The 19,019-nt window shown below is 37.4% G+C and overlaps 1 protein-coding gene across 1 annotated transcript; it reads right to left on the bottom strand.

Annotated features, from left to right (window-relative positions):
• Window positions 1–66: 66 nt before the first annotated feature.
• On the bottom strand, window positions 67–18,709 carry LOC117338068 (peptidase inhibitor 16-like). Its single transcript, XM_033899253.1, has 6 exons — window positions 18,372–18,709; window positions 3,613–3,742; window positions 3,128–3,228; window positions 2,299–2,414; window positions 584–690; window positions 67–209 (listed from the first exon to the last, which is right to left on the bottom strand). The coding sequence occupies exons 1-6, from the start codon at window positions 18,615–18,617 to the stop codon at window positions 160–162; spliced, it is 750 nt and encodes a 249-aa protein (XP_033755144.1). The 5' UTR covers window positions 18,618–18,709; the 3' UTR covers window positions 67–159.
• Window positions 18,710–19,019: the final 310 nt, after the last annotated feature.

The raw sequence follows: 19,019 nt of genomic DNA, 5'->3' as shown, positions 1-19,019 counted from the left end.
ACACCACACATACATATACAGGTACTGTAACCCTCGGTCAGGTGATACAAGGACACCAAACAAGGGTTTCGGATGCAAGACTGATTTATTATCGTATTGTTGATGGACAGAAACAAATTAAGGAAATAAAAAGCGTGCTAGTATATTAGTAGTCTGTAGTTAATTACAGGTAGAGCTTCCACTGCTGCCATTGGCGCCACTGCTGGAACCTGTAACAGCATCAATGAAATTATTAAATTTAGAGATATTCCCTATATATTCTTTGATTATGTTGGAATACCTGTGTAAATTTTTGTAAAATATATCTCTGTGATGTTAATATTTCGAAATTTCTGCATGACATTTCGTTTTATCTTTGTACAATAACATTATTTGTTTCAAATTGTATTCCACGTGTGATAGTAATGTATTATATAATGTTATTTCTTAATATTTCAACCTTAACAATAAAAATAACTATTCCGAGCTGATGTTAAGGTAATTGGCAAACGTTATTAATAAATATTTTGTATTGGTCAATAATTATAATCTTCAGTTTCAATTACTTATTGTATGCAACCTTTTATGTTTTGACCGGACTTACCTGTATCCCCGGGGTTAGCACACAGTCTGTTCTGACAAACTTTACCGGAGGGACAAGCCGAACATGACCTTCCCTGTGTGTAGGGCTGTCTCCCACGGTAGTTACCCCTGTAAGAGACATAAAGGGAGGTAACATATGGAGACATTTCACATCAGGTCATTTTGTTATTCACGAGAATTCCAGTATGAAATTCGAAATTGGGGTATCATGAAATAAAAAAAGAGGCCTCATGGACAAATCTTGATTACATTTGTTTATTGGGAGGTCTGGCTTAACATCAAATATATGTGAATACATGGTAATATTTATAAAAATTACATAGAATACACGTAGATATTCGGTACTATTTATAAGAATGATGTAGACTTCACGTTAATATTCAGTACTATTTATAAGATTTACGTCAAATACATGTGATAACTTGTTACTGTTTATAAGAATTACGTGATATGTAGCTCATACTGGATAAGCAGGATTGCTGTTACGTAAGTATTGATTATTAGTATACAACTCGTTTGCCGTATATACATGTATAGTGTAATGAATGGCAGAAGACAGAGTTACCCATCCCTTACAGGAGTGGGAGTTACCTACCCCTTACATGAGTTAGAGTTACCTACCCCTTACAGGAGTTAGAGTTACCCACCCCTTACAGGAGGCAGAGTTACCCACCCCTTACAGGAGTCAGAGTTACCTACCGCTTACAAGAGTCAGAGTTACCTACCCTGTATAGGGGTCAGAGTTACCTACCTCTTAAGGAGACAGAGTTACCTACCTGGTACAGGAGTCAGAGTTACCTACCTCTTACAGGAGTCAGAGTTACCTACCCCTTACAGGAGTCAGAGTTACCTACCTCTTACAGGAGTCAGAGTTACCTACCCCTTACAGGATTCCGAGTTATCCACCCCTTACAGGAGTCAGAGTTACCTACCCCTTAGTTACCTACCCCTTACAGGAGTCAGAGTTACCTACCCCTTACAGGAGTCAGAGTTACCCACCCCTTACAGGAGTCAGAGTTACCTACCTCTTACAGGAGTCAGAGTTACCTACCCCTTACAGGAGTCAGAGTTACCCACCCCTTACAGGAGTCAGAGTTACCCACCCCTTACAGGAGTCAGAGTTACCCACCCCTTACAGGAGTCAGAGTTACCCACCCCTTACAGGAGTCAGAGTTACCTACCCCTTACAGGAGTTAGAGTTACCCACCCCTTACAGGAGGCAGAGTTACCCACCCCTTACAGGAGACAGAGTTATCCACCCCTTACAGGAGTCAGAGTTACCTACCCCTTAGTTACCTACCCCTTACAGGAGTCAGAGTTACCTACCCCTTACAGGAGTCAGAGTTACCCACCCCTTACAGGAGTCAGAGTTACCTACACCTTACAGGAGTCAGAGTTACCTACCCCTTACAGGAGTCAGAGTTACCCACCCCTTACAGGAGTCAGAGTTACCCACCCCTTACAGGAGTCAGAGTTACCCACCCCTTACAGGAGTCAGAGTTACCCACCCCTTACAGGAGTCAGAGTTACCTACCCCTTACAGGAGTTAGAGTTACCCACCCCTTACAGGAGGCAGAGTTACCCACCCCTTACAGGAGACAGAGTTACCTACCCCTTACAGGAGTTAGAGTTACCCAACCCTTACAGGAGGCAGAGTTACCCACCCCTTACAGGAGTCAGAGTTACCCACCCCTTACAGGAGTCAGAGTTACCTACCCCTTTCCGTAGTTACATACGACAATAATGGCGTTGGACCAACCACTGCTCAGACCGTAGACGGAGTTACATTGTGCAGCGCCACATCCGACAAACTCTGAGTCGTGCCACACAACCTAGTTATGCGTATGATTTCAAGTCACATAAACAATATAGCTAACAACACAAACTCCGAGTCGTGCCACACAACCTAGATATGTATATATCAAAACACATACATCAATTAGGCAACAGCATTTAGCATCAAACACAATTGATTTAGTATAGGGCATACTATATAGTATATATCAGAAACGTATATTACACAAGCGTAATAATATAACTCTATAGTATATTTTACAAGCTATAAAACATTTAACACAAACAATGGTATATATAACACAAACGTAATAATATATAGAGGATAATAATAAATATCTAAAATTGCCTTCAGTAATACCAGATATATTTCACGAGTGGGCCTAATATCAAAATGTTAGCAGCACGAGTGAAATATATTTGGTCGTACTGAAGAACTTGTTGGATCTTCTGTTCATTACATTTTATAGCAAAATCTACTGCGGCAGCTTTAAAGTTCTCCCATGGTCATTAGTAAGCAGTGCATTGATCATTGGTCAAATCAGTAAAAATACCAAAAACTATAACAGAATTGATGTATATAGCGCGAATTGTATAGTACATAACGCAAAACACGACATATACATCCTACGCTAAAACATTGACAGAAACCCCTTCCTACATATAATACCTCTATTACCACACATCGGGTACAATGACAATTTACATGAGAGTTAGGGGATACGTATATACCTCATTCTTGTTATCTTACCTGTGTATAGTGTCCACACACTGAAGTACAACCTAACGTGAAATAGTTGTAATTGTTCACCTCTTTAACCCACGAGTTCACGACACCTTCTCCTTTATATGCTGAAACGATGGAACCAAAGTAGGTTGACAATGAATATATCTATATTTCCTAGGATTGTTTATGTTTTATTTCAAATAGAGTTTTGTTTATTAATGAGTAGAATTAAACGAGAAACATAATCTTAATCGTCGTGTAAGAGTTTGGCTTGCCAGCACTCGGCATGCCAAGTGCTGAACAGCTAAGCTCTTACTCGAGTTGAGATGTTCCTGCCCTTGTAAGATTATATTATTCACAACAATCGAGGTAGGATTCTAGGTCTATAATTCATTGTATCCACCATTGTAATCAAGGTATTACCACTAATAACATACAAAAATAAATATTGCAAAAAAAAGCAGAACGCCCAGTGTTTCCTCCACCATGAGTTGAATCTCCTTACTTACATCCAGATGTCAAGAAAAGATTCTCGCCAACATAGCTGAAGGACGGAGCAGCTGACCTTGAAGGATTATGGGACCAGACACAACGTTCGGCGTAGTTCTGAGCTACATCAGCGAGCTCGTCACTCCAGGACTGGAAAGTTTACAAACCAACACTGTTAACAATACAGAGGATGGCAAATACATCATGCATATACTCATGTTAAGAATTTAGACTATTTGACCACTGTGACCTTTTTATTTGCGACTGTTGGCAATAAACTTGTTATCTAATACCGGAAAAAGTTACTATTTTTTACAAGGTAAGCCTCAAGGCAAGCATGATCAATAGCAAGACGTCATTATTTCCAAGAAACGGCCATGCGTAATGATCTAGTATAGGTGTATGTTAAGGGTTTAGCCTATTTGACCACTGTGACCTTGTCATTTGCGACTGTTGGCAATAATACCGGGTAAAGTTTCAATGTTTACAAGGTAAATTTCAAAACAAGTATGTTTACGGTGAAAATTACCAAAATTGTACTATTAATAGCAAGACGTCATCATTTCCAAGAACACACCAGATATAAAGATCTAGTATAGGTTGCTTTAGTCACAGACACAGAGATAACGGGTGAGCACATTCAACAGTATTTGAAGGTAATGTTGTATATGATTTGTGTTCTAGAATGTATTTTAAAGGAACTACTTTCAGTAATGACCATAATATTGCTTCAGTCTTAACATACTCCGGCGATCTCCATTTTAGGAAGCGCCGAAGCTTTATTAAGAAGAACATTTAGCTTTCCTCGTTCTTACTCCTATCTTAAGCTACCTCATTTTTCTTTTTAATTCTCATTTCTCCATAACAATTCTCGATCGTGTATCCCATTAACATATTTGTTATTGTTTTCCTCCCCTTCGCTCTCACTCTCCCCATATCATTGTAGGACTTGCATGCATACAGCAAACTCGTGGTTTTTGACGACATGTTCCCCTAAACATACCCCTTTTCTATTTCATTCAGCAACAAGCGGATCAATAATATGTCAGATCACAGTGCCAATTATTATTGACAAGAGCAGATCGCATCTGCAATTCATTCGGCCTGAAAACCATATATATATTGTTTTTAAAGTTTGCCTTAAATAAAAATATAAAGATATTATTTACTTCCTCTCTGGTAACAGGCGAAGTAAATGGGAATCATGTTCCCATTTCCCCCCCTCGCTATTCAAGAAACTTAGAGACCAGCCACATTCTAAAAATATATAGCTAACAAGAGACATCAATACTGGCTTTGTAGCATTGCTCAGCATGGACGTGTAGTTAAAATTAGACCAGGAAAGTCTACGCTTTGTTTCGTTGTTCTTATTCATTCAATGTTAGAATATGTTATAATTAAGTTATTCATTTTGATTTGTTTGGTTTTGATTTGTTTGGTTTTGATTTGCCTATAAAACAATAGAATACCAGAAATGCATGTGTTTAAACTATCTTACGCGTTGAAAAGCCACGCCTACTTATCGATTTCGCATGCTACCTATAAATGTGTGCACACTGTTTTACGAAAGCCGTTGGGGATCATTTTCGTAGGAGAAAGAAATTTTGGAAAACACTTTGAGTCAAAGTGGTAAAGGAAAATAATTATTTTTCTCCAGTTTCTGTTGTTGATAATTGTAATACAAACTGAACACAATTTGTTATGAAATATGCGAATTATACGTAATAATGTTATCAGTGTTGACGACTCATTAGAAAAGCAGTGTGAGCTGCCAAAAAATAGTCATTGGATGATCATTGCTACGACAAGAGCGCTTTCTTCCCATATATTATAATTTTAACCGTTCCATCCGTGAATGTTCCTTTACCGATGCATGGAAGAAAGTTCATGTCTTACCTTTGTTTAATAAAAAATATCCCCATCTTCCTTTAAATTACAGACCTATATCATTATCAAGTTGTGCTTCTAAAGAACGGAAAGGCGTGCTTTTAAATGTGTCTATAATTATGTAGAGGACAAATATGTTTATTACACAAATACCAATCTAGGTTTCCCCTAAGTCATTTGACAGTGTATCGATGCCTATAGAAACATACTGTCATGGTTATTCAGTTATTTAACAAGAAAACAAGAGTCAAAAATATAATAATATTAAAAAAACAAACTTTTAGATTATCTAACGAAGAATAACGTCGAGTGGGTTAATACTTCGATACGACCTAAGTATTACGATAAGTTATTGTATCATCTAGAATATCGATTTTTTGTCTTACGGCTAAATCGTTACGACAAGTTGTGATTAACAATACATTTGGACATTTAAATGGAAACTAGCTTAGTTAGATATAGCCAAATCGACAATTTTTCAGAAACAGAGGTCCATCTACGTCTTTATTATAGTGATAATCGGATACTCAGAGACCGTTTCATCGCTTTATATAATTGTACCTATTTCAACTAGTTTCGTTATATAGCGCGTTCGAAAGTGATCCTAACCGGCGTTTGTACGATTTGAATACGTGTACCCGCTGACAAAACTGTTCACTCTCTACTACATAAATCATTGAACGCCATAATCTTCCTCAGGTAAACAATTTTAATTTCTAATTCTGATACAGTTATAATTATTTAATTGAATTAATAATTGGTCCTTGCCTTGTAAGCTTTAGCTATTAATTATTATCTTTGGGATACGATACATTCAACCCATGTATACATTCGAATTAAGTTCTGAATTTGAATACATTCTGATGTATGTTGATAAGTTATTGAGGCACTTCCTGTTGTTTCGATTTTGTCGAAAACAGAAAGATCAACACTTCTCATGTCAGTAGCTATTACTTAGTGTTTGTTAAGGGTCATCTTTATAGCAAAATAATGTTGAATTTCAAGCACGAATGAATATATAAAAAATGCACAAAAATAGCCATGGTGTATACTAAAATGTTTCTTAGGACATGTAGTTACTTATAATTGCCAAGAACTTGCTATAGATGCTAACAGTTTTTTTTGTGGTAACATGTAGCATGGAATAATTCTGAGTCGCAAAAATGATCAAACCTGGAAAATAGCATTTGTTTGACCGGATTTGACATTATGTACGTATTAACACTTATTTTGTTTTGACCTTGAAATGCAAATGGTGGCTGTGAATAATATTACACAAATATGGCAAATAGAAAGGCATTTTGATTAATAAAATTGCTCATATATCATACTATAGTTTTAAGACTCCTTAGCATAGTTAGAAGAACCCCTTTTAAGTGATATTTTTAAACTGGTGACTCTGGGGAGTTTGTGGCCTCTTTCTGAAATAGGCACATTTTACCTCAAACACAACAGTTGAACATTTTTTTTCTAAATGCAGTCATCTTGCCATGTCTAGTGTTCTTTATAGTATCTAATAAGAGCATATTTGATGCTTGAAACACCTCCTTATAGCATATGATGTCATATTTGTGTGGTAATATTCACGACAGCCATTTGCATTTCAAGGTCAAAATAAAAACAAATATTAAGTCGAATCTGGTCGAACCAATGCTCGTATTTTGTGCTTTAGACACTTGTTAGCGCAAAGACATCGCTATTTTGTGCAATACATGCGATGCAAATTAACTAATTATGTCCCCCTGAAACATTCATTTTTCGTATGGTTTGATGAAATTACAAACAGCTTAACAAATAACATGTCAACAGGAAGTCCCACAGTTGCCATGATGACACTTACTAAAATATCATCATGTTAGTTCTGTAAAATTGCACCACAGTAGGAGTTTATAGGCATGCAAAACATCACTGTTTTGACTGCATTTGTTGTTTAGATGCCCCTTAATATATATATATATATATATATATATAAATAACTGAAGCCACAAGGCCATTGTCGTTTTTGAAAGAGAAGCGGTACTCTAAGAATTGTGTTTAGTGTTCGCGATTAATTGCGGACGAAGAATTGGCGGAAGAAAGGCATATTATACCCTTTCGCTGAGTATACGAGAAATATTTTCATCCTGTTGATTTTTATCACGTATTGAAAAAGCATTTTTGTATTTCTACGAATATATCATGGTGCCTTCTTTACAGTTAGCACCACACCTGCATCTGACACCCTTGAGTCGACTGTTGTTCAGCAAAAGATATGTTCACATCTTGTTTAACGCCCACATACAAAAATGTAACTATTACTGACAATTATGATATGATTGGCTATTGATGTCAATAAACCTAAGAGTGGAAATACTTTCTTCTGTTTTCTGAAGATACTACAATTCTATGTCAACAGTAGACATGAATAATAGTAACGTCGAACTTTTTTTTTTTAGATATTTTTCGATTTTGATGAAAATTTGTATACAAGGGTGTTAGGGACTGCAAATTCCACCGCGTGTGTTTCGTTTTCATAACAACCACACGAAGGCTTATGATTGGTCGAAATTAAGATATTGTGATATTTCGATGAAAATAGGTATATAACCTTCAAACAATACTGCGATATCAACTACTTTATTAATGACTGTGGAGCTCGTTTGGGGGACATATGTAATGGTCCCCGTTACAATAAGCACTTCTTATGCATTATTTTTTTAAGATGAAACATTAACGTGTATTAAGCGGTACTCATGTATCCTTGCTTATATATTTCCAGGATGGGGATTCTATCAAAACACATGGACAACTGCACTCTTCCGTCTCTAACCAAGTGTAAAGATGGCCGCGAATGGTTCTCTAGTTTTGAATTCTACCCTTTTGCTGTTGGTGTTCGAAAAACTGTTTTTCAGGGTATGATGTATGTCCCAAACAATTATTGGAGTCGAACACCCGCCATCATCAAATGCACAAACTACGGACAAGGAATGGAGGAAGACGTAAAAGCGGAAGTGAGTTGTGCGATCAAGGCGCAAGAATTCGCTGAAGGATTTTCGAAAAAGTTTTCCGGGTTTTCGCTTAAATTTCAGCGGCCTCTAGCGGCCGTGATGGACACCGTCTCAGTGTTTAATGGCATTTTTCGCTTCCTAAAAGGCTACGACAAAGTGTTATCCGAGGGAGAGGGCGTGTTGCTGGAGGAAAAACTGGAAGGCGATTTTGTTTCTTTCATATACAAAAATGGCGTCATCACATCCAATTGTGAGGCTATCATGCAGGCGTTCTGTCATTACACCTACTTCGCTAGTAACGAAGAACTGGTGGTATCCGGACTACAGGGAGTGAAGAATGGCAACAACTATACCCTGTCCACTCCATGTGTCCACTCGCGTTCTCGTCAATACGGAAATACGGATGCTGGTGAGCGCGGTATATTTTGCTTCTTCTCCCACCACCAATGCAATGCCTACTGCAACGCATTGCCAAAGTTTACACCCACAGATGTCTCTGTGGCATCGCGTATCTCATATGACAAGCCGTATTCATTCGAAGACACGTTTCCGGTTCAGTATCCATGCGAGCGGTCAGGATGCGATAGTTCGGAATTTTCTTGTACTGAGTGCAGTATGTCTGTACCGATAGAAATACAGCTCCCAGCGTATCAGAGATCTGACTCGCAGCCCCACGCCTCCATACGATTCCCAAAGTAAGGCGTGTGAAAATCATACAATGCTGGACCACTGAACCCTTTCTCCTCATCGGATTTCCGAACGTATTAACCCTCTCATCTCACTTCTTGTCATTCATGCTATGATGAGGAGACGCTGTATATGAATGTAATTTAAGAAGACACGGACTTCCGTCATCAAGTCAAACGGTAATTGTAATTTCATCTTTTTAGGTAATGAACCGTTAGAGTGGAGCAAGAAAAGAAACTTTGGCGTCATTATAGACATTTAATTTTAAGTGAACACAACTTTATACTGATGTACAAAACTTAAGGAAGAGTTTATCCGGAATATGCTAATACAGTATGGCATCCTTTTAGGACAATTCATACAGATATGATTACATCCATTGACAGCAGGGCAATCATACACATGCCTGGATTTCGGAATCTATCTAAATCAGAGTGGCTAAGGAAATTCTGTTTGCCTACTCTTACTTACCGGATAACGCGCGGCGATATGATAACAAATTACAAACAATGTCTATGATAAGTTTTGGAAGGATCAGTCAAAAAGACATGGAACAGGGGGAAACTCAAAGAAAATATTCCCACAACACGCCAAACTTGAAACCCATGTAATAGGCGAGGAGAAAATGTAAATGATCGACCCAGTCCAGCCCCGCTATATACCTCCCTCCTTTTTTCCAAGTCTTCGCCCTCGAAGACACACGAGGACCCATATACCACCACTGTCGGTATCTTAGCTGGGTGCCAATTTTCTACCAGGAAAGGAGAAAATATAGCGTCCAGACCGGGGTTCGAACCCGGGACCTCCGAACACTAGCCGGATGCTCTACTAATTGAGCTACCTGGTCACCGATGATCGACCCAGTCCTGTCCCACTACACCCGTAAGCAATCATTTATTTTCCTCTTCGTGTCGTCAAATATTGGAACTATATCCCTGGAAATGTGGCCACAGCACCAAGCGTAAATCTCTTCAAAAATAGAATTGACTCACACTGGGAAAATCAAAACCTGAACTTGAATTATTAATTTGATGTCCTTTTCTTAATTTAATGTCAAAATGAGTCCGGTGTAGAGGATTTCGTAAGATCCTGTACTGGAAACTTAACTTATGATGTCTACTCCTTTGTCAGATAGTCGACGTTTGTTTGTTTGTTTGTTTGTTTTTGTTTAACGTCCTATTAACAGCCAAGGTCATTTAAGGACGTGCCAGGTTTTGGAGGTGGAGAAAAGCCGGAGTACCCGGAGAAAAACCACCGGCCTACGGTCAGTACCTGGCAACTGCCCCACGTAGGTTTCGAACTCGCAACCCACAGGTGGAGGGCTAGTGATAAAGTGTTGGGACACTTTAACCACTCGGCCACCGCGGTCCCTAGATAGTCGATACTATTCGATAATTGAAATAGAAGATGAAAAGTATTCTTAAGTTTCAAGGACATAGTAATAACTTTGCTGTTTGGTGTATAGTCATCGATTTACATACAGTTTCGGAATTAGAAACTTCCGTCCAGTTTCTGGTTGACCGGGTTATTTTTTTATGGAAAGAATAACATACAGTTTCGGAATGAGAAACTTCCGTCCAATTTCTGGTTGACCGGGTTATTTTTTATGGAATGAATAACATACAGTTTCGGAATGAGAAACTTCCGTCCAATTCCTGGTTGACCGGGTTATTTTTTATGGAAAGAATAACATACAGTTTCGGAATGAGAAATTTCCCGTCCAATTCCTGGTTGACCGGGCTATTTTTTTATGGAAAAAATAACATACAGTTTCGGAATAAGAAACTTCCGTCCTGTTTCTGGTTGACCGGGTTATTTTTTATGGAAAGAATAACATACAGTTTCGGAATGAGAAACTTCCGTCCAGTGTCTGGTTGACCGGGTTATTTTTTATGTAAAGAATAACATACAGTTTCGGAATGACTACCGTCCAATTTCTGGTTGACTGGGTTATTTTTTATGGAAAGAATAACATACAGTTTCGGAATGAGAAACTTCCGTCCAATTTCTGGTTGACCGTATAATTTTTTTATGGAAAGAATAACATACTATTATACATATATTTAAACGAGTTTCAATTGATGTTGTTAGGTAATTGATGGCTAACGAGCGGCTGACCTCGCTATGATTGTGTTGTTTATAAAATATGTCAATTATAGGTGAACAATTTGACTTGAGATTAATGTATTCCTAGGATTTCACATTTACATATTAGTAGGATTTTATTAATTTCACACTGTTAAATGAATGTGATGCCAATTTGACAAAAATGATATGATTATACGTCGTTATCAGTTATCTTATTCTGACATTAAAACAATATTTATGTGATTTAAGTGATGGACCTTGTACATTATATTACACATTTTTTTTATTCTTCTATTTGAAATCTAGACATATTTTTCCCAAGACAGATTTTTTTTGCACTCTGCTTCAAAGTCATAATATTCATAATATATATGCACTATAGTCAAGAATTCATTTTTTTGTATTTATTAATTACATGCTTGTTCAAATAAACCAACAAACGAATTTTGCTTTTATTTCTTTTGCAAAAATAATATGTATAGTTGTGAATTATTTCAATTCAAAATGTATTATTAAATGATTTCGCTTTTGAATAAAATTGTGTTTCCATGACGTGCGTGTCTTTTTTCTCTGAAATACCATAAAAACAAAGATATATTACTTAGCTGATTGAACAAGTGTTTATAGGGGAAACAAAAGTAAGACAGCATTAATCATAACAGAAGAATTGTAACGAAAATCAAAATTAAATAAGAGGGATATCATTCCTGAACCTACACAAAAAAGAACGGACAGAAACTTCAACAAAATAGGACAGTATTCTTGTACCTCTACAAAAGGAGTCAGACTGAAACATTAACAAAAGGAAGGACTGAGCCTTGTCAATTTAAACCGGAAGGACACACAAACAACAGTAATCAAGTTGTTCGTCGGTTTGCCTTCTGTCGTCCGCTCATTCTTTTTTTTTTATTGATGAAATATAAGGAGAGATTATACTCCAATTGAACTCTTGATGGCACAAAGAACATTTAATAAATTCATATAATGTAAAAAGTGACTCTTTTCTGTCATAAAGATTAAAACTGATCGGAATTAAAACAAGTCATTAGCAGACCAATCATCTCATTGCTTGAAATAAAGTATACCCCACCTATGTTCTATATCTAAAATTTAAATATCGTACAAAAGAAAAACAAGATATCAACATGTTTCAAAACAAGTTGAGACATAAAAAGAGCATAGCAAAAAATAAGTCAAATTGCTTCATACAGCTGTCTTGTCCTTCGAGGGTGTTTCAGTGATGATGAGGGTATAAAGTGTTGATGCCAGGTATGCCAAGGAGGTAACTCAAAATAGGCCAAAAGGAAGGTCAAAATCTGGATGGAAGGTTGAAATAACCCGATAATATGGATGTGAGGGTGTAATAACCCAGTAGTCTAGATGGGAGGTTGTAATAACCAAATAATCTAGATGGGAGGGTGTAATAACCCAATAATCTGGAGTGGGAGTGTAATAACCCAATAATCTGGAGGGGAGAGTGTAATAATCCGATAATCTGGATGGGAGGGTTAATAACTCGATAATCTGGATGGAAGGGTGTAAAAACTCGATAATCTTGATGGGAGGGTGTAATGACCCAATAATATGGAGGGGAGAGTGTAATAATCCGATAATCTTGATGGGAGGGTGTAATGACCCAATAATCTGGAGGCGAGGGTGTAATAATCCGATAATCTGGATGGGAGGGTGTAATAACCATATAATCTTGATGGGAGGGTGTAATAACCCAATAAACTAGATGGGAGGTTGTAATAACCCAATAATCTAGATGGGAGGTTGTAATAACCCAATAATCTAGATGGGAGGGTGTAATAACCCGATAATCTGGATGAGAGGATGTAATAACCCAATAATCTGGATGGGAGGGTGTAAAAACCCAATAATCTGGATGAGAGGATGTAATAACCCAATAATCTAGATGGGAGGTTGTAATAACCCAGTAGTCTAGATGGGAGGTTGTAATAACCCAATAATCTAGATGGGAGGGTGTAATAACCCAATAATCTAGATGGGAGGGTGTAATAACCCAATAATCTGGATGTGAGGGTGTTATAACCCAGTAGTCTAGATGGGAGGTTGTAATATCCCAATAATCTGGAGGGGAGGGTGTAATAACCCAATAATCTAGATGGGAGGGTATAATAACCCAATAATCTGGATGGGAGGTTGTAATAACCCAGTAGTCTAGATGGGAGGTTGTAATATCCCAATAATCTGGAGGGGAGGGTGTAATAACCCAATAATCTGGAGGGGGAGTGTAATAATCCGATAATCTGGATGGGAGGGTGTAATAATCCGATAATCTAGATGGGAGGTTGTAATAACCCAATAATCTAGATGGGAGGGTGTAATAATCCGATAATCTGGATGGGAGGGTGTAATAACCATATAATCTTGATGGGAGGGTGTAATAACCCAATAATCTGGAGGGGGGAGTGTAATAATCCGATAATCTGGATGGGAGGGTGTAATAACCCTATTATCTGGATGGAAGGGTGTAATAACTCGATAATCTTGATGGGAGGGTGTAATAACCCAATAATCTGGATGGCAGGGTGTAATAACTCTATGATCTTGATGGGAGGTGTAATAACCCAATAATCTGGATGGCAGGGTGTAATAACTCGACGATCTTGATGGGAGGGTGTAATAACTCGATGATCTTGATGGGAGAGTGTAATAACTCAATAATCTGGAGGGAAGAGTGTAATAATCCGATAATCTGGATGGGAGGTTGTAATAACCCAATAATCTAGATGGAAGGTTGTAATAACCCAATAATCTAGATGGGAGGGTGTAATAACCCGATAATCTGGATGAGAGGATGTAATAACCCAATAATCTGGATGGAAGGGTGTAAAAACCCAATAATCTGGATGAGAGGATGTAATAACCCAATAATCTAGATGGGAGGTTGTAATAACCCAGTAGTCTAGATGGGAGGTTGTAATAACCCAATAATCTAGATTGGAGGGTGTAATAACCCAATAATCTAGATGGGAGGGTGTAATAACCCAATAATCTGGATGTGAGGGTGTTATAACCCAGTAGTCTAGATGGGAGGTTGTAATAACCCAATAATCTGGAGGGGAGAGTGTAATAACCCAATAATCTAGATGGGAGGGTATAATAACCCAATAATCTGGATGGGAGGTTGTAATAACCCAGTAGTCTAGATGGGAGGTTGTAATAACCCAATAATCTGGAGGGGAGGGTGTAATAACCCAATAATCTGGAGGGGGAGTGTAATAATCCGATAATCTGGATGGGAGGGTGTAATAATCCGATAATCTAGATGGGAGGTTGTAATAACCCAATAATCTAGATGGGAGGGTGTAATAATCCGATAATCTGGATGGGAGGGTGTAATAACCATATAATCTTGATGGGAGGGTGTAATAACCCAATAATCTGGAGGGGGGAGTGTAATAATCCGATAATCTGGATGGGAGGGTGTAATAACCCTATAATCTGGATGGAAGGGTGTAATAACTCGATAATCTTGATGGGAGGGTGTAATAACCCAATAATCTGGATGGCAGGGTGTAATAACTCGATGATCTTGATGGGAGGGTGTAATAACCCAATAATCTGGATGGCAGGGTGTAATAACTCGACGATCTTGATGGGAGGGTGTAATAACTCGATGATCTTGATGGGAGAGTGTAATAACTCAATAATCTGGAGGGAAGAGTGTAATAATCCGATAATCTGGATGGGAGGGTGTAATAACCCAATAAACTAGATGGGAGGTTGTAATAACCCAATAATCTAGATGGGAGGGTGTAATAATCCGATAATCTGGATGAGAGGGTGTAATAATCCGATAATCTGGATGAGAGGGTATAATATCCCGATAATCTGGATGATAGGGTATAATATCCCGATAATCTTGATGGGAGGGTGTAATAACCCAATAATCTGGAGGCGAGGGTGTAATAACTCGATAATCTGGATGAGAGGGTATAATATCCCGATAATCTGGATGAGAGGGTGTAATAATCCGATAATCTGGATGAGAGGGTGTAATAACCCGATAATCTGGATGAGAGGGTGTAATAATCCGATAATCTGGATGAGAGGGTGTAATAACCCTATAATCTGGATGAGAGGGTGTAATAATCCGATAATCTGGATGAGAGGGTGTAATAACCCGATAATCTGGATGAGAGGGTGTAATAATCCGATAATCTGGATGAGAGGGTGTAATAACCCTATAATCTGGATGAGAGGGTGTAATAATCCGATAATCTGGATGAGAGGGTGTAATAATCCAATAATCTGGATGAGAGGATGTAATAACCCTATAATCTGGATGGGAGGGTGTAATAATCCGATAATCTGGATGAGAGGCTGTAATAATCCGATAATCTGGATGGGAGGGTGTAATAATCCAATAATCTGGATGAGAGGATGTAATAATCCGATAATCTGGATGAGAGGGTGTAATAATCCAATAATCTGGATGAGAGGATGTAATAACCCTATAATCTGGATGGGAGGGTGTAATAACCCTATAATCTGGATGGGAGGGTGTAAAAATCCAATAATCTGGTTGGGAGGGTATAATAACCCTATAATCTGGATGGCAGGGTGTAATAACTCGATGATCTTGATGGGAGGGTGTAATAATCCAATAATCTGGATGAGAGGGTATAATATCCCTATAATCTAGATGAGAGGGTGTAATGACCCAATGATTATTAACGCAACGTATTATATGAACTATGTGTTGTGAAATTTATGTTTTCAATCTTCGGATCAAGAATACAAAGTGCATATGATAAATTGATATAATAATTATGTATAGGGCACAATGACACAAATGACGAAGGAAGACAATTTTATGAGTCGTTCCCTGACCGGGCCTCGAACTCACGATTTTATTTGACTTCATCCGGGTACAATGTGTATGTGTGATACTGTTATATTCGGATGCAATACGTGCGCATGCACCATCTAGATGCATGATTTATGCCATATCTGGGTATGTTACATCTAAGTGTAATGTATTGGATAAACCATGTAAATGTTTTACTATTAAAGGGAAGCAACTCTTCTTAACTGCCAGCATATGAGATAGCTTGACTGAATGATCCACAACAAATTTTCTTAACCAAATCCGTTATCACATGACCCTGGCTGTTACGAGGACGTACAACCTAAAACAAACAAGCTCTACGAAATACTGTTCATATAGTAAATAATATAGTCATTTAAGATACTTGCGATGCCAATCTCAAGTGGGTTGGACCAAACAGTCTATAAGTATATAAGGACCTCACTCCAGGAATTAGAATAGCCAATCATATAAATGAATATTTAGAATGAAACATCAAAGGATTTAATATTATTTTGATATATTGTATATATAGAGGATATATAACAGTGTCTTCAGTAATATCAAATATATTTCACGAGTGTGGCTAATATTTTGATATTTCTCACGAGTGCGTAGTGCGTAGAACAAGTGAAAAATATATTTTTTTTAAATTAGCCACACGAGTGAACTATATTTGGTATTACTGAAGGACACAATCAGCTTATTTGTATTACATATATCGCACAACATAACCATGCCGTTATGCCCACAAGTTTCTATGGCACACAATAGGAACATTGATTTGACTGCATTTGACTCCTGTTGTATGTATAAAAACGGATTATATTTTGACCATGAAATGAAAATAGAGGTTATGAATAATATCACACAAATATGGCATATGGCGAAAAATTTTAAGCATCAAATATGCTTTTATTAGAAACTATTGAAGCCTCTCTTTGTTTCCGTAACATACAAATTATGACAAAATTATCTCATCAATACCGTAGTTCTTGCAATTAATTGCAATTGAAATTGGGAGATCACCCACTGATTACGAGGAATATCTAATGCGATGCTCTTCTCTCTATATGTAAATGAGCTGCGGAAAATATGCAATCGAAGAATGGCGGGCTGGCGATCAAAGCAACGCACGAGAAGTCAAAAGTCAATCAAACGCATCGGTTGTTGTCGCGAAGGCAAAGGATTGGGAAATATCAAAATATCATTTACGACTACAAAACACAAGTCTGATAGACAAAACATGAAGATAGGTTAAAGGTGAGAAGCCACCATGAATTAGTAAGTGTTTCTCGGCATTTGATAAAAAAAAACCCATGCTTTTCTGTTTATTATCCGAAGATGTAGCTTGGCGCTCCACGTTCTTTTTCTAGCTGTTTATTACATACTTGACTTATGAATTGTTGACGTAACTGAGCAGATTTGAAGGAAATTTAATGAAGACAACCCCATAGGGATTTATAAACTTTAACTTCTTATATCCATCAACAAAAACATATCGAGACCATTTAACAACTGTGATAAGATGTGTTAGAAATATGACGTGGGAGGTTTTTATAGATATAAATGCTTTCTTTTATGCCATATTTGTGTAATTTTATTCACAACCGCCATTTGTATTTCAAGGTCCAAACAAAACAGTGTTTGTACGTACCTTAAGTCAAATTCGGTCAAACAAACGCTCCTAACTTGTGCTATAGAAACTTATGAGCATAGTAGCTTGGCTATTTTTCAGGTTTGATTATTTGTGTCACTCCATGTTACGCATACTACAAAGTTACTCCACAGAGGAAACTGCCAGCATCTATACCAAATTATCAATGATTTTGAAAGTGTCCACTTTGGTATATTTCATGACCAGACTTGTGCAAATTTGTGGACATCTATTCGCTTTTAAAATTCAATATTATTCAATATATATAACCTATAAACTAGGTATCGAGCGATCAAAGAAAACATTAAAAGAATTTTCATTAGCATTGTACTTAAATGAATCCGTGCTTGGCATTGACAGAGATATGATGAACAAGGAACACAGTTCTGATTGTGTACTTTTTACGCGTAGAGTGTTGATGCTACTGTATGTTCTACAAGTGTTGTTTGTCAGACGCTACGAAAGATTTTGTCAATATATTGATGCTACAATTTTTTTGTCTCGTTTGCTTATGTTTATATATACTTGTGTCTAATGTCTTGTACAGATGGTTTCTGGAGATGTAGTAAATGAAGTACAAGAAATGGTGGCTTTATTAAACGTGTCAAGTTATCTCAAAAGCTCAGAACTCACCATTTTCAGCATGTTAGATGCGGACGGGGATACCTCGGATCTGGCTTTGTTATGGAAATCCACCATGTCCTGTTTCTGACCCGCTGAAAGGCCACTAAATCCAGCATTTTTCTTGTCCAGATGTAATTCCCCTCCTACCTTGAAGGCTTGCTGCAAATCCTCCTCCAGTTCCTTTAGTACCTTATCTTGTGGGAGAGCCGTTACCATGGCAAACAGAAAAATGCCAATCACAAATGTAACCCTCATGGTGATGTTTTAGCAGTTCAATAAAACACTAACGAGTTGATTCTAACAACAGACTTATATACATGCCATTGTTTACAATACATATTTAGTTTCTTAATAGTTTGGACGACAATGTTTCAGTTCAAGTCTATTTACCAAAAGGATAATTTTGATATAAGCCCCTAGGTCTGGTAAGTAGAATGAAAAACTATCTATCTTTCCAAAACAAAGTGTCAACAATGTATTTGACTACACTTTAAAAAGATTAATATTGGTCCAGATGAACAATCACCACCACTTTTTGACTCATATATTTACTAGAACGACATTAGGATAAAATCGGATCATCACTTATGAACAATTGTGCAAACGACACAGTCACACGTTTACATTTTGATTTAGTAACAATGTATATACCCAATA

The sequence above is a fragment of the Pecten maximus genome, chromosome 11, assembly GCF_902652985.1.
Source record: "Pecten maximus chromosome 11, xPecMax1.1, whole genome shotgun sequence".
Lineage (NCBI taxonomy): Eukaryota > Metazoa > Mollusca > Bivalvia > Pectinida > Pectinidae > Pecten > Pecten maximus.
Note: the sequence above shows the minus strand (reverse complement) of the source record. Positions and strands in the feature narration are given on the sequence as shown.